At 38.4% G+C, this 22147-nt stretch overlaps 1 protein-coding gene across 1 annotated transcript; it reads right to left on the reverse strand.

Annotated features, from left to right (window-relative positions):
• Nucleotides 1-290: 290 nt before the first annotated feature.
• On the reverse strand, nt 291-20392 carry FGF5 (fibroblast growth factor 5). The gene is made up of 3 exons (XM_004280161.3): nt 19779-20392; nt 11946-12049; nt 291-1317 (listed from the first exon to the last, which is right to left on the reverse strand). Exons 1-3 carry the CDS (start codon nt 20137-20139, stop codon nt 970-972), a joined length of 813 nt encoding a protein of 270 aa, XP_004280209.2. The 5' UTR covers nt 20140-20392; the 3' UTR covers nt 291-969.
• Nucleotides 20393-22147: the final 1755 nt, after the last annotated feature.

Below are 22147 nucleotides of genomic sequence, written 5' to 3' on the forward strand. Positions count from 1 at the left end.
AGTTAAAGAATGAGGGCAGGGTAGATAAAAGGAGAAGTGAAGGCAAGGCAGAATTAGATATCAGTAAATGCTGCAAACTCAGTGTACTTGTACCTCTAATCCTCTTCCTTATCTCCAACTTTTAATTCCACCAAAAAAGTCCTTATATTTTCTCCTTACTTCCAATTCATTGTAGCCCAGCCACCAAAAAGACAGGATTCCATATAATAGCATGAATTTATACACACACACACACAAATACACACACACACACACACACACACACATACAAACCCAAGCTCAACATCTGGTGCTGTTGAAGAGAATTTAAACATTTTAAGATGCAAGACTAACTTACATTATCTGAGGTATGGTAAAAAAAAAAAAATAATCACAATAAAAATTAAAAGTGCAATGAATAAGAAAAATGAAAAATAAATCCACATGTTATAAACAGGTTATAAACACATTTATAATTCATAAATTGCATTAAAATGGCTGTTTTATGTCTTATTAATTAAAAATAACAAAAGTAAGAAAATATGCTCAATGCAAGGTACTTTAAAAAAAACCAAAACCCAAAAAACAAACGTTAATAAAATATTTTTATCTGCATCAAAATAGTCTTTGGAAACCAAAAATAAAAATGTATCGTATGCTTTTTCAGGTTGATCTGTAAAAGTCAGAAAAATACATAATCCCCACCATTTAACTTTCTGGAAACAGAGTCCCAGTATGCACCAAGCATAAAGCAAAAGGCTTTATGTCATACTGAACTAAAGCAGTGAGCTCCCTGTATTGGTACAAAGAATTCCAGTTTAGTTCCTATCAGGAGACATTTTTGTTTCAGCCAAACTGAAACAAATGTCCTGACTTCAGTACAGTGTAGTGTAACTGAAGCTGTGTCCAAAAAGTTGTCTTCAGAGCACAAAGACACCTACAGAAACTCCTGAAGGGAAGGCATGGTTTCTCACAAGGCCAAGATGAATATTATCCAAAGCGAAACTTGAGTCTGTATTTCACTGTGTTGGGACTTCTCCGAGGTGCGGAGAGGGGAACCTTTGGCTTGATGGGATTAGGTGGCTTTTTCTTTTCAGGAACAGTAACTGTGAAAGAAAGTTCTGGCTGCTCTGATTGCTTGAATCTTGGCAGAAAGTGGGTAGAGATGTGCTGAGGTTTAACACGGGGGCTGCAGCCCCGTTTAGCTTTCCCTCTCTTGTTCAGGGCCACGTACCACTCCCGGCCCGTTTTTTCAGTTCGGTGTATTGCTGAGGCATAGGTATTATAGCTGTTTTCTTGAAATCGCTCCCTGAACTTGCAGTCATCTGTAAATTTGGCCTAGGGAATAAAAGAAGAAGAGGAAATTCAAGTAGTGATAATATTTTCAGCATGTAATAAAATGAGGTCTTTTACTGTAAAGAAAAAACAAGAATTCTGTTGACCCCTGCCCTCCTACTCCATTCTCTTCTATAAAGACACATTTGCTTCTTTTAGAGTTGCTTTAAAATTACTATTTTTATTTCTATATTCCTACTTTATTCATCTTTGTAATGCTGATTTCTGTTTATTATGTACAATCGTGAAATAATATCAATGTATATAAAAGTGATAACAGGAACTCGTATATTTAAATTCTATTACTCTTTCTAATTACTTTGAAATTTTTAGTTAAAAAGTTAACTTATAAGATTTTTCCCCCTCTTAAGCCATCAAGAAAATAAATAGTACTATATTATTCAGAGGAATGGGGTCATATTATCCTTTGAAACAAGAATACATTTTTCAATCTTATCAGCATGCTTCATGGTGCTGAGAAAGGGGTAGCATATGGCCCTATTAATATTGCATATGTTAGAGTTCTTTAGGAGAGAGTGTATCTTCACACAGTGATACAGGAGAGTATATTTGATGGCAGGAAGAAAAAAATTACCTTTGGAGTCACTAACAATACTTCAGCCAGATCTCTCTCTCTCTCTCTCCACACACACACACACACACACACACACACACACACACACACACAACTCTGCCCTTGAAATGCTCACAGAAACAGTGGATTAAGCAAAGAAGTAGACATCCATCACGATGCAGCTTGATAAATGGAATTATGACAGCGGTATGCAGAGGATACAATGATAGCATAGAGGAAGGGCATCTGAGAGAATGGAGGTAGCAGGGAAGAGGGCAGGAAGTCTTCCTAGAAAAGCTGACTTCTGAGCTGAGTCTTCAACAAGGTGTGAGCAAGGCAGGTGACGTGAGAAAGGATTTCAGGGAGCAGAACTGGTGTGTTCACAGGTCAGCAGGACAGCACTATAAGTAGTTCAGTGTGATTTCCACTTAGGACGCATGGAGAAAGGAAGAAGAGATGAGGACGACAAAGCAGGCCACAACAAGCTCTGAAAAGGCTGAGTTTGCCGTATTGAGGAAATTGAATGACCGCAGTACAGGGGAAGCAAGTGAGAATGTGTCAGACAGACATGCAATCAAATGCCAATCCTGCCAGTTGAGTTCTCAGCTTTAGGCTCTTTATCCACAATCCTTGCAACTGTAGGGCTATTGTGAGAATCAAAATATTTTTCTAAGGAAAGGATCTGGAGCTCTTATCAAATACAAGATTCCATAGCCCCCAAAGAATTCAAATCCCTAACCTGGACTAGACCAACATGTTTCACAATTTCAGGGAACACCATTTGTATGAACGTCCTGGGCTTAGAAATACCAAATATCTTGACTCCTATATAAGAACACTACACATACACACACACACACACACACACACACACACACACACACACACACACACACACAGATATGATTCTGTCTATATCAAACCAAGAGGTTCTAACATGGAATGAAAAGTCCTTTAATTCCCTTGGTTTTCTAATAATGCCAAACTTTCTTCTGCAGTACAGATCCCAACGCTGTAATATAGAAGTCTGAACATTGCAAGGCAGTTTACACAGAACTACTGTTGATGGCCACATGGAATTTTTGTGTGCAGGGTACTGACAATATCAGGAGACAACCAGTTTCAGAGTATTTCCAGCAGCACATTTATCTTATGTACGATAGTCTATCCAGGTTATTTACATTCGAGTGTAGTTCAATCAATAAAGCTCTTTATTTGGAGGCTATGAAGCTATATATAAGCACTTGTCTACTGACATACCCTGGACTGGGTCTCTAGCAGGCTGTAAGCCGCTATTTTAAAGAACCACTGCCAATGACTTTCTCTCATCCCATCATAACCTACAAGCCCATGACCAGGACAAGGGTGCTATGTTGCCATTCCTTTAGAAGAGCACACATTTATTGTTCCTTATTTTTTTTTTAATTAAAAAGTCTTTCTTACAAGTCAAACATAGATTTGTCTGCTTAGCTCTTGAAAGGACTTCAATGCTCTCCCATTCAATTAGATAATCCCAAAGTTTTACTTTAAAATAAAAGCTATAACCATCTGGAATATTTTCTGCTACAGAAAAGACCAAGCATTTTAGAAAGGTGTGGGAGATTTCACTAAAAACGGTAGCAGGTATATTTACCCTGCCTCAGATTTTTTTCCTAAAATTTATTTGAATAACATTTTTAATGTATAATACATTATAGACCTGACTTCTACCCTTGTTTCACACACAAAAAATCATTTTCCTGAAATGAAGATAGCAGTGATTGCTTTATTCAATTTTGACAGTTAGATTTTTTTAAGTGTACTGCATAATTTAACCTTATTTTTTCCTTAATGGTGTCAAAAAAAAATAAAGAAGGAACATGTCTTTTTTAATTGATGTGGCCAACAGACACACATGCGTGTGCATGCACACATACACACACACACACGGTATATTAACCTATAGCAATTCCATCTTACTGTCTTTCATGGGGTGAAAACCTACCGATGCCACCCCCGAAAATTATTCCATCTGAAAACTTTCTCTTTCCCCCTCAAGGTTCATGTTCTAAGTTCTTTCTTAAGAGAAGACTTAAAGAGGATGGCTGTTCAGGCTCTAGATTTTTCGAGGGTCACCTAACTGTCACATGGGACACGGATGTTCAGAATTCTGAGGACCCACATTACTTGCTGGCCCTCAGCCATTCCAAACCCCACATTAAAACAGGAGTGAAGGCAGTCAGACTGTTTTGGATTTCTTAATTGACTTCTAATTTAATATTTTGTCTGAAAAATTCTTCCAGCTATGATGGAACAAAACCATTTGAAACAAACATAGTGAGTTTTTCATCAGGAGATCTGGTTTCTTCTGGAGGGATGGACTGTCCCTGTCAGTATGCCCGGCCCTGTTCAGACAACACGGCGACTTTAAGCAGTTCATCTCTGTCCCTAATGTTACGTATGAGGCATCTTCACAACAGAGTCACCAAGCAGCAGAGCCATTTAAATATATTTACCATTTACCATTACACAATTTTAGATAATAAACTTTCCAGGTTACTTTTAATTTTTGAAATCTCCTTTGAATTGTAAAAAGTGCTTTAGCAATATATATACTTTTAAAACAATAGAACTGGATTATTTCCCTAGAAAATGGGAAAGGGATGTAAAGACTTTATCTACAGTTCAGCTGTGAAGTAGAGAGGTAAATCTAATTTCAAATAAGCTATGAAATCAGGACCCCCATAACCTCCACCCTACCACCATCAGCCACTACAACAAACGCATTCATTAAAATGTTCGTAAAGAGCCCCTATCTTTGTTTCAAACTCAGTTTTTTGTGGATTCATTCCACAGATATTTATCGACTGTATATCACATGCCAGACACTGTGCTGGTTGTCACTTTTACAATGAAAAACAATATAGCCATGGTCCTGCCCATGTTCTTTGTTGACTTAAATTATCTATGCTTTTCTCTATAATTTCTCCTTGATCTTGCAAGTGTAAAAATAAGTTATAGTCAACAAGCCATAATTGCAAAACTAACAAGTTTAAACTGGCTGATTTCTACGTAATTTAAAGGAGTCTTAACTGAAAAAAACAGATGAAAATTAAATTAAACTACTTTTGCCTGAATATGCAAATGCAAATTATTCAGAGGTTGGGGCAATATAGTGCTATTAAATAAAACAAGAATTTTGGGCTTAGGAGGATACTTTACCTTGATTCTACTCATCTCCTCGTGTGATGTGGGCACACAGTGAATATTTAAAAGAAAGGTCAAATTCAGTTCAAAGAAAGTAAAACTTTGACTGTGATATTCCAGAAAAGACCAATTCTGCTTAATTAAAATCTGAAGGTCAATTAAACCAGAGAATTCTTTCTGAAACAATATTTTTAAAAACTTTCTAAAACCTCTTAACATAGATTTGTTCCTTAGTAAACGTGCTCTATGATGATTGAGAATATTGTAGCAAATGCGTTGAGGCTATGCCTACAAGTCCCGATCCTCATTACGTGTGACTGAAGAAGTAAATACGCATTGTATGAAAGAGGTATATAAAGAGGATTGAACTTGGACTAACAGTAGTACAAACCCTGGAGTCTGCAGATTATTTAATCATTTAATCAATTTTACTTCTTTATTTCATTTTGTTTTCTTTGATTTGCCTCTTTCTCTTGAAAAGCTTTATAAAGTTAAGAAATAATTGAATATAAGTAACTAAAATGCTATTATAGACTATATAATATTATTAAATAATTAAACTATTATTATAGACTGTAATGAAAACAATTAAAGACCAGATTGTGCTCTAAGCAAAGTTTTCTTGCTGCCTGCATCCCTACACTTCTTGTTCCCCTGCCTCCTTTCAATGCGTTTTGGTTCCCACCCCTAGTCTCACCAATGGGACTGTCCGGGTCAGGTCCCCTAAGCCCAGGCTGTTTTGTATGGCTGTGTAGGATGTGCCCAGCACAAAAGCACCCACCTTTGGTGGTGAGTGAAGGCTGAAACTGCTCCAACTGCTCCCAAGCAGAGAACCCCAGAACAGAGCAGCATGCATGTACAGGAGCTGCCTCTTTCTCTTTAGTTCACAAGCCTTATATGGGTCAGTTGATGTATGACCATCTCCAGAGCATGGTCATACTTCCTGCTTGGCACTAGGTATCTGGCCATTCTGTGTCTCAGTTCTTCATGCAACCAAGGGAATATACAAGTTGGATTTAAATCAACCTGAGGTAAGGTAGTGAAGAATGCTAGCCACATGATTTCTCCTCCTCTGAACCTCTTGAATTTGACTTCAAATTACTCAGGGAGCCAGGTCAAAATGCAGATTCCCAAGGCCCTATCTCCAGAGATTGTTTTAGTAAGTCTGAGCTGAGACCCTGGAATCACATCATTAACCAGCATCCTGTGTGATCTTGATGCAGGTGAGGTGAGAACCACACTTGTAGAAACATGGTATAAGATAGTTCACTGTCTGATGCTCTTAATAGCTCAAAAAAGTTGGGCTATTGAGGGCTACCATGTGCCAGGTGTTTTACATATATTATTTCATTCTTGATATAATTCCATGACTATTAGGATGTTATTACCTGATTTTCCAGACAGAAGAGTAAAGAAAAGAATTAGTCTAAATCCCCTCATTTATCACGTGCCAGGGTAGGCCTGTGACTTAAATCTCACCTACTGATTCCTAGATTCAAACTCTTTCAGTAACACTGTACAAACACAAGGCATCTCCTAGGTTTCTATATAGTCCTACCTGCCCTGCAGTTGCTCCATATTAAAATACTGATGAAAAACAAGTGCCATTCCCCCAACCATCTAAGACGTAGAACACCATCTCTCACTTTAGGCTGAAATGGATCTCTGAAATTACAAGTCGATTCATCACAGGCAGATTTCCTCAATAAAATAAGCCCTCTAACCAGATTTACATAGTGTGAAATTAAGAGAAAACTGACATTTACTGCAAAGGTAGAACACTGAACTCATTTTTTAGCCTGAATTACTAGCTATTCAGTTTTACTATGTAAATTGAAAGCTCTTAGAGGGCAAGGCGAGTTTCTATTCAATGCCTTTATAGAGCTCAGGGTCTTGACTGCACGAGTGGAGTGCTTAATAACTTATTTTTTTAATGATGATGATAACCGTTACTCAAGATTCCGTTTCCCCTTTCAATAAACATGCCCAGCTTTAGGGGCTGCGGACTCATCCTCACTCTGCCCCCAGCTCAGGAAGTCTAGTCCAGACTCTCATCCCGGGCAAGCCAGCTGGCGCCCTCTGAAACCAGGAAAGGAGGCTGTTCTAGTCCTTGCTTAGGACTGATCAAGCACACATTCCATGCCTATTTCGTAAACTCTGCAATTAGCTTTCCTTCCAAACATGATTCCCTAAAACCCTGAGAAACAAAAATAATTCCACCACGTGCTTCTTTCTGTATCTTTAAAATGAGCTAAAATGTTTTTCCCCCAACAGGCAATAAGTGAACATGCATACTTAATGAAAAGACTGAAGAATTCATGATAACCACCTTTTTCAAGATTGAGATTTTTTAAGGGGAAAACCACAATGCACAAGAAGGATCTTAAAAAATTATGAGATTATGACCATTGGAAATCCTTGCCTCTTTAAGATCTTGAACCTGGGAATTTTGCTTTCAAATTAGGTTCCTTGGAAAAAGGAAAACCCAGGAGAAAAGGGGCTACTGTATGCAAGACGAGTTTGGACCTAAAGAAAAAAGGGGCAAATAATAAATGGGATTTGTGGCTGGTCTAAATATCTGAGGGGGTCACAGCTGCCTGACCCCAAAATCAGAAAGTATTCTGAGAGGAGATAGAGGATCATCAAACAGCTGCCTGAGAGCAAATTCAGGAAGATATGTTCTAACATTAAATGCTGAATACTTTCCAGGAACTATTCTAAGTGTTTTATACATATTATCTCATTTAAAATGCTCAACTATCACCATGTATTTTTACTTTAATTTTCTTCCATTTATAGCTGATAAAACCAAGGAATAGAAAGATTAAGTAAAATGACACAGTGTATCTCAAGTAGAATGACACAATTGAACTGTGCTCTTCACCACCACACTCAAGACCTTCTACACTTACATCTGGACCCACCTCAGATAAATCCAGAAAGGCTGCCTATGCAACTTTGGATAAAGACAATAAACCTGAGGAGAGAGCACAAACAGACAGGCAGGCAGAGGTAGAGACCAAAAGAGAAGGGTGCTCAGCCCCACAAAGCACCTCAGTCTGGGAATAAGTCGAGAAAGAGGATACAGGCCACAGTGAAGGCTCTGACTAACCCTCATGGCTCTTGGGGAAGCAATTACCTGCTCTTACTCTCAGTGATTCCCAAGGCATCTCGAGAAGAAGACCAGACACCTTCATCCTTGTAAAGAATGCTGAAAAAACCCTGCACACTAGGAATTTAAATGCATTGTCTACTTAGGGTCTGTCAGTCAAGGTCTTAAGCAGAGCTGCATGGAGATTACTATGAGTATATAGGTGGACTGAGTGCATGAGCAGAGCACACCGAGATGGCTGAAGTTCAATGAAAACTTCTCTTACCAAATTAACAAACTTAGCACACAAAGGAAATCAGCATATATGTTGCCTAAGTTTAAACTTTCTGGCCTGATAATAGTGTTTACCATCTTCCTGTCCACTGACAATGAAGCATTTTCTAAATGAAGAGTTTCTGTGAACAAAACAGATCTCTTTTCTGTTCTGAAAGTACAACCTAAAAGGGGTTCCCTATGCAACTCATCTTCACACTGAATAACCAACATTTATAAAACTGTGTGACAAGTTTTGTGGTGCACACATCCCCTCCTTTCTAGACTTTAAAATCAAGTAGGAGACACAGAAGTAGATGGGGAAAAAAGATCCTCCAAAAGGGTTTGGAATGAGAGAGAGTGAGAGAGAGAGAGAGAGAGAAGCCACCAAAAATATTCTAAGGATGAACCACAGTATTCATTCTTTAAAACGTAATACAAAAATATTATTAAAACATGCAATTAATAATTCCTATAAAATAATAGCTGAAAACAGTGTAAATAGTTCCAAATGAAACAAAATACCTTCTTTCAAGCTAACTTTTCCCTACCAAGTATTATAACATTTAAAAGGAGAGAGAATTTTTGAATTATGTAATTCTGGTTCAATCAATTGTTACCTGTGGTAACTTAGGAAAATATTTAACATCTCTGAGACTATTTCCTCACCTAACTATGTAATGAGATAATGTGAATGAAAGAGATTTTAAAGAAATATGCAAATCTTTTACCTCTGCCAAGTAGCTAATTTTTAATAGTCTGATTGTTACTATAAAAACGAAGTTGAAAATCTCCTATTATCCATGAGTATTTCTCAATACGCTATAGGTTTACTTTCCCCAGAATTATATGACTACTTTAGATTTATAGTTCACATTTACTCTGTAAATAAAACCCTAAAGTTACTCTTTATTTATTTAAATTTTTTTTCCAGTTTTATTGGGATATAATTGACATACGACATTGTTTAAGTTTAAGATGCACAACATGGTTTTATATACATATATTTTTGAAATGATTATAAAGGTATTCTTTAAATGCCTCTGCACAATTATTAATTTAAAGCAACTCACTAATCCTAAGCAACATTTAATCCTAAAAGTATAAGGGGTTTTAGCATTTTTAGTGGTGATGAAATTTTGTAAAAACCAAAACTAAATCAAATAATTATATTTAAAGCTAGCTATAAGAACAATTTTTCAACATGTTTAACTAGAAACTGAAAAGAGGAAAGAAACCATCTGGCATAAAACTAATAATGGTTAGAATTAACACTATTTCAAAATTCAACTTCCTTAAAAATAAATCACTTTATAATTTAATTAGGTTTCCATCTAGAGAAAAAGTGCTAATAAATGCTAAGAGAAAGTGGGCTTGGACAAATGGTTTAGAAAGAATCCACATAATCGTAGGGCTTAATTTTTTATCTACAATTCAGCTCAAAGTCATCAGAATGACTTTTATATCAAAGGGCTTCAGTGAGTGACAAGAGCAAGGCTTGCTTTGTACTGTTTAAAAGTCATTATTCCATGAAATAACTTTAGCCTGCCAAGATGAGAAAGAATAACAGATGCTGTTTTTGCATTATCTGCATTATTTCGGCCAGCCATCCTTAGACATTTGGGTCAAGTTTCTGGAAATTTGTTACTTGCATTTGACAGAGGAATCATGTAACCTAACCTTTCAGTTTGACCTTTCTAATTGGCATCCATTTGTAGTACTTCGCTTTCTGTTGCAATTATCCTTAAGCTGCCCCAAGGTAGTCTATTTTTTTGCATGTACTAAAGCATGAATCAGAATATTTAAAAAATTAAGATTTTCACCAAAAACAAGCAAACCAATAAAAGAGAATTTCTTTTTAGGCATTGCATATTGTTATGATGCTTAGATTTTGAAGGTGTTTCAATCTTTTACCACCTTAAAGTAGATCGAGGAAAAGTTATTCAGTGTAGATGCATTTGATCATTGTTTTTTATTTTGTATGTGGATTTTTAAAAATCAAATATTTTTTAAAAAATAAAATGGCATGTCCTACTTTTCCACAGCAATGAAGAACGTTTTTCCTTAAGATATGTAATAAATCAAAGAGCAATTATTTTATGAACACTGTATTGTGGTTTACTAGAATATAGTAACCAGCTCAGAAGATGAAATAAGTAAATCTGGTTATAATGCTTGTAATGGATGATCAGAGAGGTTACCAAAGATTTCTCATCTATCTTAATAAACTGGGATTTTAGTAGTTTATTATATTTAGAATATATTTAAATTATCATTCAATAATAGGTAATATTTATTGAGTACTTACAAGGTATTTAATATTGTTCTAACAAGCTTTATATGCATTATCTCATTTAATCCTCAAATAACTGTAGAAATAGCTTGAATTCTACTGTCTCCTCCAAGAGATATTAACAAACCACATTTAGATGTTAGAGAAAGGAAAATTGAAAGTCTTAAACATTAAACCAAGTGAAATTGTCATTCAATTTTTTAAAGATCTGTAAAGAAGAAATCATAATTAGCAAGTTCCAATTGATTGCACTCAGTTAAAACTTCCTATATACTTTGAAAACTGGAAAAGTGATATTTCCCCAATTTGTTTAATAAGAATTAAAGTGAATAAGGATTAAAGGAGTAGCTTTAAAGAAGAATTGCTTTTTAAAATAATTTAATATGACAAAACTCAGTACACTACAAAAAAAGCATAAATCACTTTTAAGGGCTGTGCATACTACTAATACTAATAAACAGAACCTGTGAGCGGGAAAACTAAGCTAAATATATTTTATTATCTTTAAAACATTTTAATGCTTCCCAAGTAATGCACATTTTCAGAACAAAGCATAGAAATCTATAATTTGTAAATTGATTACAAACTGTGTTAAGTGGGCTGAAGAAATTTTTAGGAGTGCAAAACTAGTCTTCATAGTTTTAAGAAGTGTTTTTGATGCAACAAAAAAACAAGATGAAAATTTCTCAAATGAGTCAAATTAAATTTCTCTATTAAAGGTCAAAGTCTTCTCACTATTTGTTTCTTCCTTCCATACTTATTAATATGAATATACGTTACATTACTTAGACTCTATTTTTGACATCATGAGTAGCTTTTAAAATTAAGAACATGATCTACCGAACACACACACACAATCACCATAAACATGTAAATTAAAAACATAGTATTTCCATAATATTTCTCCTCACTTGGACCACTTTTAAGAAATAAATAATGGCAATCACTTAGAAAATGCTGTTTTCAAATACACTTACCCTTAAAACTTTTTGTGGATTGTATATTATCTTCTCAAGTAAATAAAATATTTAAACGATTACTTACAAAAACACATACATTTCTCTTGGTTTAATGTACATATAATTTTACAAAAACAAAAAAACATTAAGTTCTCTGGGCAAATTGTCCTATCAATTTGGAAAATCACTTCATTCCACTTTACAAATGTAAAATCTCTATAACACCTTTAACAAATATAAAGTGGTTCTACTTACACTTGCATGGAGTTTTCCTTTTTTTGACATCGCTAAAAATTTGTTGCTGAAAACTCCTCGTATTCCTACAATCCCCTGAGACACAGCAAATATTTCCAAAATACCTAGGATGACAGAAATCCCAAAATAAAACACAGACTCTTCTATATACCATTGTGAAGAATTAAATTTCTACGTAGATTGTCTCCATTCTTTATCACTGTGATTTTTTTAAAAGTATTTAACATCTTTATTTTTTGTGACATTTATTATGTAAAAGAAATAAAAAGGTCTAGCACTCAGGTATTCATTTAAAATGATAAATTTCAAGGTTCAAAAATTTGTGCTTCATTAGTAATTCTTTTTCTCCTTACAAATGATAAGTCACTTTTAGTAATCAATGTTTGACAGTAGAATCTTTTCAAGTTCTAAAGGAATGGCAAAGACTTTTTAAAATGTTTTACAAAACAGTTCTCATGCATTGTTTTTCTGTCAGAGATAATATAGTACTTTTAATATTAAAGCACAGAAGATGGTACTCAAGATTAGTATAAATCATTGGAAGCCTTGAAAATAATACTTATTTACATAAAAGAAATCCCTCTTCTCAAATGATCATAATACAAATCGATAAATCAATATATATCACACTCTATCATTTAGTGACTTGCTCATTTAAAGAGTATACATAAGATACTGAAAGCAATATAAATAATCTGAGACTATTGGCTCAGTGAAGTGTTTGATGGATTATGGTTTGAGACATCTTGCATTTTGAGTGACTTTTCTGGAAAAAATTTAATGAGGTATTTATTACGTTATTGTTTATATTTGGCATTTAGTAGTCAGAATTATCAAGTCGATGTCCCTCTGTCTCCTTTAATAATTTGAAAGTCCACATCCACTGGGTCAAGAGAGTCACACACCACAGTTTAGAGTATTTTAAGAAGATGAAACTCATAGTTTGTATATAATTGGGATTCCTGCCTGTTTACCATAAACTTGTATGTAATGTTATATGAACAGAAGAAAAGCATAGAGCTTTTTGTTAATTGCCTACAACAAAATGCAAAAAAAAAAAAAGGACAAAATAATATGGTTCACTAAAGCTAAAAAAGGACTTCTCCTGGAAGAAAGGAAGGAAGCAAGCAAGGATGGGAGGGAGGAGGGAAAAAACATCTCAACATTTCAATCTGTAATATTTTGAGTACATATTCTAATTAGAATATGTCAATAGGACTATGACAAATAGAGAAAATCACCAGGTTTTCTTAAAATAGCAGTCTCCCCCTGCAGTATTTGAAGTACATATAAAATTATTCAACTTACCAAATGCAGTGTATTGTGGCTACACATATATATAATACATGTAAACACATATATGAATATCGTTATAGAGCACTTATGTTGAATAATGCGACCTAATACCTATAATTGTAGCAAATACTGTCGCTTATTTATTTAACCTGATTTCTTAAAAATACTTGATCAGAAAGTTCGTGAAGGAACTATTGATCTTGTGATAAGAATTCTTAGCCTAGAGGAAATAAAACACATCTCAAGAAAATTGCAGCTACCACTTTATTAGTGGATATTTCTTTAAAACAAACCAAAAAAAATCTAAAAACTTAGAAAGGAACTACTTCTGCTTCTAGGAAGAAACTCCTAAAAAAAAACTGTCTCAAAAAATTCTTTCCTTCAAAATGTTTTCAAAATGCTATTTACAATAGATTTTGCTATGCAAATTATTTGACTGTGATGCATACCCCAAAAAGATTTAAAAGCATTATCATTTTATGAAATAGTAACAAAGCACACAGAATCCTTTGTAAAGATAAATTTACTACACAATGTAGTGCTGTAATAATATTATTAATAAAACATGAATAGAACATCTGATATCAAAATTACAGAATGATATTGAAAAACAGCATTAATGATTTTGGATATTTCAGAGATGGGGGATGTGATTGTGAATACTGTGTAAATGTCTGTTAAAAAATGAGACAGGGAGAACATGAGAAATCATCTATGTGTAGAATGACAGCCACAAAAGAGACAATGTGGAGTTGGTAGAAAAGGAGACTTGACCATATGTTTCCCCCAATTTACTCCTGGTTCTGCTTTGTTAAAGGTTTTTTATACCATTGTCTGGAAAATTACCTGGTTTTGTAAATGCAAATCTATTGTGTATTAGTGGGAAAAAAAATACATGGTAGCATAAAAGATAAAATTCTCATTAAGCATATATGTTTGCAGGCTATCATTTAAGAGGTCAAGACAAAAGGACTCTGTACATACTTCTTTAATGGGAGCACTGCTTTGCTTATGTAAACTATTGGTTTCTGACAATATATTCTATTTTTAAGAAAGACCCATTTTGACTCAATTTGTTTCCCAATACACTGTACATTCTGCATGTATCTGTTATATAAATTTGCATTGTAATAAATTTTAAATATGGGGAAGATGAAATAATATATGTGAAAGTGTTATTTTATTACATACTACGTGGTTTCTTTTCTTGTAAGTTCCAGTATAAAAAATGATATAGTGCCTGAGAATGAAAAGATTTTATAATATTAAGAAAATTATACTTAATTGAAAGCTTAAAAACATACTTCTACATACATCATTCTATTTAAAATTATGAAGAATGCAGGAAAGAAAAAAGATGAGATTAGATGAAATAATTGTTTTTATTCAAATAGGCAACTTTGGTATGATGTTCTAAATAATGTAATTATGGTGTAATATTAGGAACCTTGTTAAGATCATAGTTTCCAAAGTAATTTCAACAGCAATTTCATGATGTCTTTTTTCCTAGAATATAGGAGCAGATTCTACAAACTCCACAATTTAACCTCCTGCCCCCGCTCCCCAAGATCACAGGCCTATTGATTTTTCATGCCAACTCTCAGTAACTCATTAAAGAATTCTAAGTATTTTAAACCCATGTGCATTAAATCACACGTATATAAATTCCAGAAAATATTTCTCTAAAACTGATTTATTTTTTCAATTTCAGTAATTTCCTCAGTAATAATAAATTTGATGGGAATTTACAATTCACATGGAAGCCCAGATGGTATCCCTAAGCAAAATTGTGGAAGGCCAACTGTGTCTCACAGATCATAGATAGTCAATGAATGTTTGCTAAATTGGATTGTTTCTTTGACCTTCTCACTACCTCTCTTCCTTTTCAGGACACCCCATGTGTACACATGTATGGACACATGTCTTAGTACTCTCCTGCTATTTTGGCCCTCTACTGCTGGGGGAGTGGGGCAGGGAGAGAGTTAAAGTGCAAGTGACAATGTGTTATCTTTCCTAGGGTGTTCACATTTAAGAGGATCAAAAGAAAAAAACAGTGCTTAACTGAAGGAGTTATTCTCTCTTGGTGGAATTTTGTGATTGACATCTAGGTTGAAGGATCCAAGAACTCAGTGTCTCTCAGATTATACACTGTTTACTCCACTTACTTACAAGCATAAGTATGCATTACAAAGTAAAATTATTCTGGATATAGATTTTCTTACTTAGTCCCCTCTAGAGTTTTTAATACATTAGGACTCTATCAATGATGGTTGATATAATTATGTAGACTTCTCCTTTTTCTCTCTTTTCTCAGTGAATGAGAAAGATATACAGATATTCCATGTATTCAGAAGCTATCAACAGCCCATCTGAAAAATCCTCAAAGAAAAATCTTTTTTTTTTTAGATGTTGGGGGTAGGAGTTTATTAATTAATTTATTTATTTTTGCTGTGTTGGGTCTTCGTTTCTATGCGAGGGCTTTCTCTAGTTGTGGCAAGCGGGGGCCACTCTTCATCACGGTGCGCGGACCTCTCACTATCGCGGCCTCTCTTGTTGCGGAGCACAAGCTCCAGACGCGTAGGCTCAGTAGTTGTGGCTCACAGGCCTAGGTGCTCCGCGACATGTGGGATCCTCCCAGACCAGGGCTCGAACCTGTGTACTCTGCATTAGCAGGCAGATTCTCAACCACTGCGCCACCAGGGAAGCCCCAAGAAAAACCATTTAAAACTGAAGTTTCTCTACTTGTGCTCACACAGCAACAAATATGCCATGTCTTTATCAAATCTGAGTCTTGAAATATCCAGTTTAGTAGTCTTCATTGATTAAGTTAGCAACATAGAAATTTCCTACTTGAGTTTTTCCATACAGAAGATAGAGATTCTGGTTTATTTAGGCTTTGGGGACTATATAAAGGTTGACTGTACATTAACATCAAAATTGATAGTGAATTCAGATTTTTTAAAGTTAGTAAAACTGAGGGTTTGGTTTAGCCAAAATACATAATTGGAATTTCTATATTTTATGTAAACAATTTGGCTTTGTGTAGCTATAGCCTTAAGCTTTTGCTCCCTAAATTGACAATTACTTGATTGCCTATTCTTCAATGGCCCAAGGTAAGCCAACAGAAGCATTGTTTTGGAATTAAACTTGAAAGCATAGAAATTAAAACAAAGTCTTTGTTTCTATTCAGTAGTGGGATTTTATCACCTATCTTGTCTTGCCCATCTTTCTTCACCCTTCCCTAGTATTTCCTTATAATAAGAGTTTATGTGCAATGAGCTTGATTCTTTTATCTGTCTTCAAAACCTGAGATAACTACTGTATAAGAGAAGCTAGGAATATATTAAGTGGTATTCCTTAACTAAACAAATTATGTTTCAAATCTATGGTCAGTGTACTTCTGATAGCCAAACTAGAAAATATTCACAGTTTGCAAAAATTTTAATGTCAAAAGATAGTTGTGAAACATATATTCCAACATATATTCGTTTCTTCTGACAAACATTACAGAAAATTATTGAGGTTAAAAGAACTTGTGAGAATGTTTGGCATGGCAAAGTTTTGACTCTTTACAGAAGTAGCAAGCTGTGACAAAATAATGTAAGTTTTCTATCACTGCTAACTCACAGACCGTAGAATTAGATGATGAGGTAAAACTCTGATGTATTCTCCATGATCCTCATGGTCCGAGCTCGCTCAGTTTCTCTTGAGAGACTTGGACAAATGGTTCCTCATCTACTCTAACCAACATTCCATAAACAACTCCTGAGTTTACATTTTGTATCAGGAAACCATCAAGTGCTATCTACAAAGAGGTATATGACCAACTGCAATTAGCAGGTCCTGTTTCTCTTTCACAGCTACTTAAAGACAGAGATTCATTTTAAACTTCCAAATGACTTGCTATCCTTTTAAACATGATGTATTTCATAAATTCTTCATGGATCTATGGTAGCGAAATCTTATGATATATTATTGGACATTCCAGACATCACAAAGCTGAAAATCACCATGATTTAAACACTTAAATTATACTTTCCTCTGTGAGAAAAACCTATGGAAGGCAAAGGAAAAAAAAAAATCCCAACTAACCCCAAAGTAATCAAAATAACAAGCTTGGTGAGCTAGGTATCCTATGTTGGGTACATGAATAAATGGATGAATGAATAAGTGAATGATTGCAAGCCAAGTGAAAGGCACAGACTAAACTCTGAAAGGCTGTTATAAACTGAAATGAATTAGGAAAGTGTTCGTTAAATTAAGAAAGTTTTATTTAGGCACTTCAGTTTTGTTTAAAAAACAAAGCAGTGTTTTGTGTCTGTTCTTTGTTAGATATCTTTCAAAGTGGATGTTAAAATAAAATGTACCTTGGAAATAAATACTGGCCAATGTCTTCTTTAGCTGAATGTGTTCTTTGTTGATCTGTTCTCATTCTCCTTTCTATCCTTTTCTACAATTTCCCCTCCACAAGGCCTAAGCTGCAAAAATCTTTGTCTCTTATGGTTTCTTCCAAGAGAAGAGGGTGAATATCTTGGGAATAAGTCTGGTTTTCAGAGATCCCTAGCACACCGAAACCCACCTCCCACACATCCTTTTACCCCCTGGGGTCCAATCTGCCCTCCTTACAGGCTAACTTTGGGTGTTCCCTTGGGAACACAGAAGTTATCCTCTGTTGAGGCTGATTTTTTGGATAAACTGCAAGAAGAACAGAATAGAAAGAGTGTTCATGTAAGTGAAAGGGGAAAATACTACTAGAAGTGGGGAATAGGGCTCTGATGGCTGGTGGAGGAAAAGAGTTTGGTGGGACAAAATGAGGACAAATGGAAATACTGAACTAGACACAACTCTTGCTTACCCTTAAATCTCAGGAAATTCCCCTTCGCCCTAACTGACCTTGCCTTTTATCACCGAAGATGGTCAGTTGCTTAGTGAGTGTAATGAACCTTAAAACATAAAAGCAGACACCTCTAAGGAGTGTGTGGGAGGGCCTGGGACTCGCTGGGGCAGACAGGGAAGGCCCCTCTCGTGTTTGCTGCTCCAGGCCACCTCGCCACGTGCAACACAGACAGCTGGAGCGGCAGAGCCCGAAAGACCAGTCAGGGGCAGGAAGCTGGCGTGGACCCGCTCTCCTTCCGGCGCGAACCGCCCACTTCCAGCCTCCTGAATCCCCCGGAGGAAGCTTGCCGACCAGCCATCCCACAGACGTGCACACCTCCAACCCTTGTCGGGGGCGGGTGCCAGATGCCAGCCCCTCTGTGGAGCCCGCGCTCCTCCGGAGCTTGGGTAAGAAGAAACCCGTCGGGTCGTTGGTTTGAGACGGAGAAAGTTAAGTACACCTGGGAGCCACCAGGCTGACACTCCGGAGCCGGGTGACCGTGTGCGCATCGGTATCTCCTGGCCATGTTTCCGCTCTCCCTGGGTCCCTCTGAGGCCCGGGCTGTGCTTCTGTCTGTTGGACTAACCCCGGCTGGAAGACCATCTGGCCCTACGGAGGAAAAGGCCCGCAGAGATCTCCCCAGTCCCGCATGCAACAGCAAATCATCTCTCCCCTCTGCTGCCTAGAGGGGCAGTGAGAGGAATCAGAGGAATGGCAGTGATGGTCTGAAAACTCAGACGGGGTGGAAGGGAGGAGAAGATGAGAAAGGAGGGAAAGAGAGAGAGCTAAACTCCGAAAGAAAATTTAAAACTTGGCTTAAAAAAAAAACCTACAAAATTTTCACCTGTACCGAATTGAACCGCCTCTGAATTTCTTCTAAAATAAAGAACTTTCCCCTAATTGTCCTTGGGGACCAAAGGCAAGCCACGCTTCCTCACAAGGTCTGGTCATAGTTTCAAGATACTAAAAGGTGCTAAACCCAACTCTGCAATTATTAATTCTAATGTCCATCACGTCTTCCTCTCTAAACGTGTCCAGTTTTCTAGATCACTGTCTTCTTCCAAACAGGGAATGTCTGGTCTCCCGTATAATATACATATATATTCTATATGTATATAATGTGTAAATATGTACGTATCTACAATAGACATACACATATGTATATATACATTATATATAATATTAATTTGGGGTTATGGTAGCCGTTGTGAGGGGCAGTATGTGAGATTTGATTATTCTAAATGAAACTGTTCAGTTATGGGCAGGGAAAAGGGGTGCGCTTTGATGCCCAGTGAAAAATGCGAGTCTGGTAAACAGAAGCTAAACGAGGAGAAAGGAGATTTTTGGTTTTTCTCCAGGCACTGGCTGGAGCTCCTCTTTGGGACCAGGGCAAACTGGAAACAAGGTGCCTGTCTGCGCCAGCCTCCGGGTAGCCTATACCTCAGTAATCGCCATTCCTCGTACTCACGAGAGGGGAAAGTGTGTGCCCGCCACGTAGACGCATCTCCACCCAACCCGCCCGGCTGTTTCGAGGGCCGGCTGCATCCCAGTGGCCGGGGCTCCGGAAGGTGGGCTTGCAGACCAGGGAATCACCAGCTGTCCCCTCCCGAGGCTCCCGCCGCCCGCTTAGGACAGGTTTTGTAGGAGAGCAGGCAACTTACTTAACATATTGGCTTCGTGGGAGCCATTGACTTTGCCATCCGGGTAGATCTGCAGATGGAAACCGATGCCCACTCTGCAGTAGAGGCTGCCGGTCCGGCGCCCCGAGGGGGTCCACTGGAAACTGCTCTGCTCCAAGCCATTTCCTTGACTGCCCAGAGGAGCCCTGGGGGAGGAGGAGACAGAGGAAGAAGAGGAAGACTTCGTGCTACTGCTGCTCCGGCTGCTGCTGGCTCCTCCGTGGTTCCTACCGGTGGCAGCCTGTCCGGGTTGCCCTTTGGGTGCGAGGCGCTCCTCCCCTTGAGCCCAGGCGCTGAGGATCAGGTGACTGAGGAAGAGCAGGAGGAGGAAGGACAAGCTCATTCTTCCAGCCGCGGGGGTCCTAAGTGCATTTTGCAGGGCTGGTTCTGGGCTCTGTAGCCCGCGCGCGGCTGTGTGCCTCTGGCGCTGCCCCCCTCGCCGCACCGGGTGGACATAGCCTCGGGGAAGAGAGAGGGAGAGGGGGAGAGAGAGAGAGGCCACCCGAACGGATCTCGGCGCTGGCACTGGGATATTTATAACGCCAGTGATCTCACTGCTCGGTGCACGCCTGCGAGGCTTCCCCTCACCCGCCGCTTTGTGTACTCTCCGGCCGGTGCGGGGAGGAAGCCTCGCCGTCCCGGGGGCGGGGGTGTGGAGGAGGGAGGAGACGGGAGAGGGTGAGTGGGAGGAGAAGCCAGGCGGAGAGAAGCTGCGCCCCGACGCTGGGCGCGCGCACACCGAGGCCACGCACCCCAGCACTTCTCACGCGCCACACGGCCACCCTCCACTCGAGCTAACGCTGCGCGGAACTCAGCTCCCCGCGAGCCCTGGAGTCCTCCTGGGGCAGTCACGGGAATGGGAGGGTGAAACGTGGGAGTGAGTTCTCGTCTCTCGCACCTCTGCCGCAGGCTTGCGTCCCAGCAATGCGCTCTCGCCTACCCAGGACACAGTTTCCAGGTTCCCTTCCCTTTGCCCAGCAGACCCGACTGTTAACAACCCCTGCCCCAGGGATCTCTCGGGAACTGCGTCCCGCCGAGGGATCCCACCGCTGCTAGTGTTTGCGGCCAGGATCCCACCGCTGCAACTGTTCGCAGCGCAAGTTGGAAGGCTTTGATGTGGCGCGGTGGGGAGAAGGCTTTTGTTGCTGCTACTGATTTACTAAAGAGCTAATGAATGGATTTACTCAGCATTTAGAGAGCCGCCCTAAGCCTTTACGCCAGGGCTCGAGCTGCTTTCCTGTTGGGAAACTCTTGGTCGCGCTAAGCATAATGCCACCGAATTTGTTTTTCCTTCTGGGAAGCTCTAGGTCTGCGCCCGGGAGAGTGAGCGCACACGCACACCGTGCTCGGAGCCGGGCAAGAGGGGTAGGGTCTGGGCACCAGCACATGTGACTAACTGTCCAGTTGTCCTCTCTCGCCCCAGGATCCCCGTGGCAGGAAGGATTAGCTAACGGCTCGCTTCAGCTTACTCAGAGCTGCCATTGACTGAAGGCCGACTCCAATGAATGATTAATGATGCGCGCGCTGGATTTCAGGAAACCTGAGAACGGAGAATTCCCGTGTATGCAATGCCCCTACTGTCATTTATCTGAGAAATATACCTGGCTTGCATTCTTGAAATATTTCCATCTGAAAACATATTTGAAGCTTTAAACTACACTCCGGCACATTATTCATCGCTCATTTTAATGAAAAGGCTGTGATTTGGACCGATAAGGTCAATTCATATAAGCCAAGGTTGATGCTAAGAGGTGGCTTTCTCCATTTTTGAGACCCACTTAAGGATTCCTATCTCAATAATGAAAGGCATATAAAACATATGTTTATTTTTCAGGATTGGAAATCTCCCATGGTTAGAATACTTAACATCAAGGCAGCTGTAAACAGAAAATCAACTGGACAACTTAGTGAAGCCACGGGGTGGTTGGGGGGGGGGGAAGAAAGGGCACATCACACATAGATGTGCATGGCCTGGGCACTATATAAGATGCTGTCCTGGGCTGAACACCCCTTCTTTTTCCGCTGTGCTAGGCTCAAGCTTTTTGCTTCTGGTTTAACCACCATAGGTAAGCAGACCCTTGCAAGGCAATCCTGAAAGTGGACATTGAGGACGGGTGGTCCCTCAGGACTATCCACTTGACTGGCATTGCCTCTTTCCAGGGTTAATGATTGTGGAATGCTGGGCCTGGGCACTGTGCTTTCTGCAAGTGATGTCCTTGGGTCTCTAAAAAAGCTGTCAGGGTTTAAGACCCATTGGTGGTGCTGGATGCCATCACTAAGTTCCCCTGTGTGTCACCCATTCCTCAAGTGACAAAGATTTTCCAAAGTAAATCCAGTTGCTTGTGTCTCAC

This window comes from Orcinus orca, chromosome 4 (genome assembly GCF_937001465.1).
Source record: "Orcinus orca chromosome 4, mOrcOrc1.1, whole genome shotgun sequence".
Classification (NCBI taxonomy): Eukaryota; Metazoa; Chordata; class Mammalia; order Artiodactyla; family Delphinidae; genus Orcinus; species Orcinus orca.

Bases quoted from the DNA above. Each gene is read 5' to 3' on its own strand.
- FGF5 (XM_004280161.3), bottom strand. From the start codon at position 20,139: ATGAGCTTGTCCTTCCTCCTCCTGCTCTTCCTCAGTCACCTGATCCTC. The intron at 12,050-19,778 runs GTAAGTTGCCTG...CTGTCATCCTAG, and splicing joins CCACGAAGCCAATATGTTAA to GTATTTTGGAAATATTTGCT. The intron at 1,318-11,945 runs GTAAGTAGAACC...TTTATTCCCTAG, and splicing joins AAGGAAAACTCCATGCAAGT to GCCAAATTTACAGATGACTG.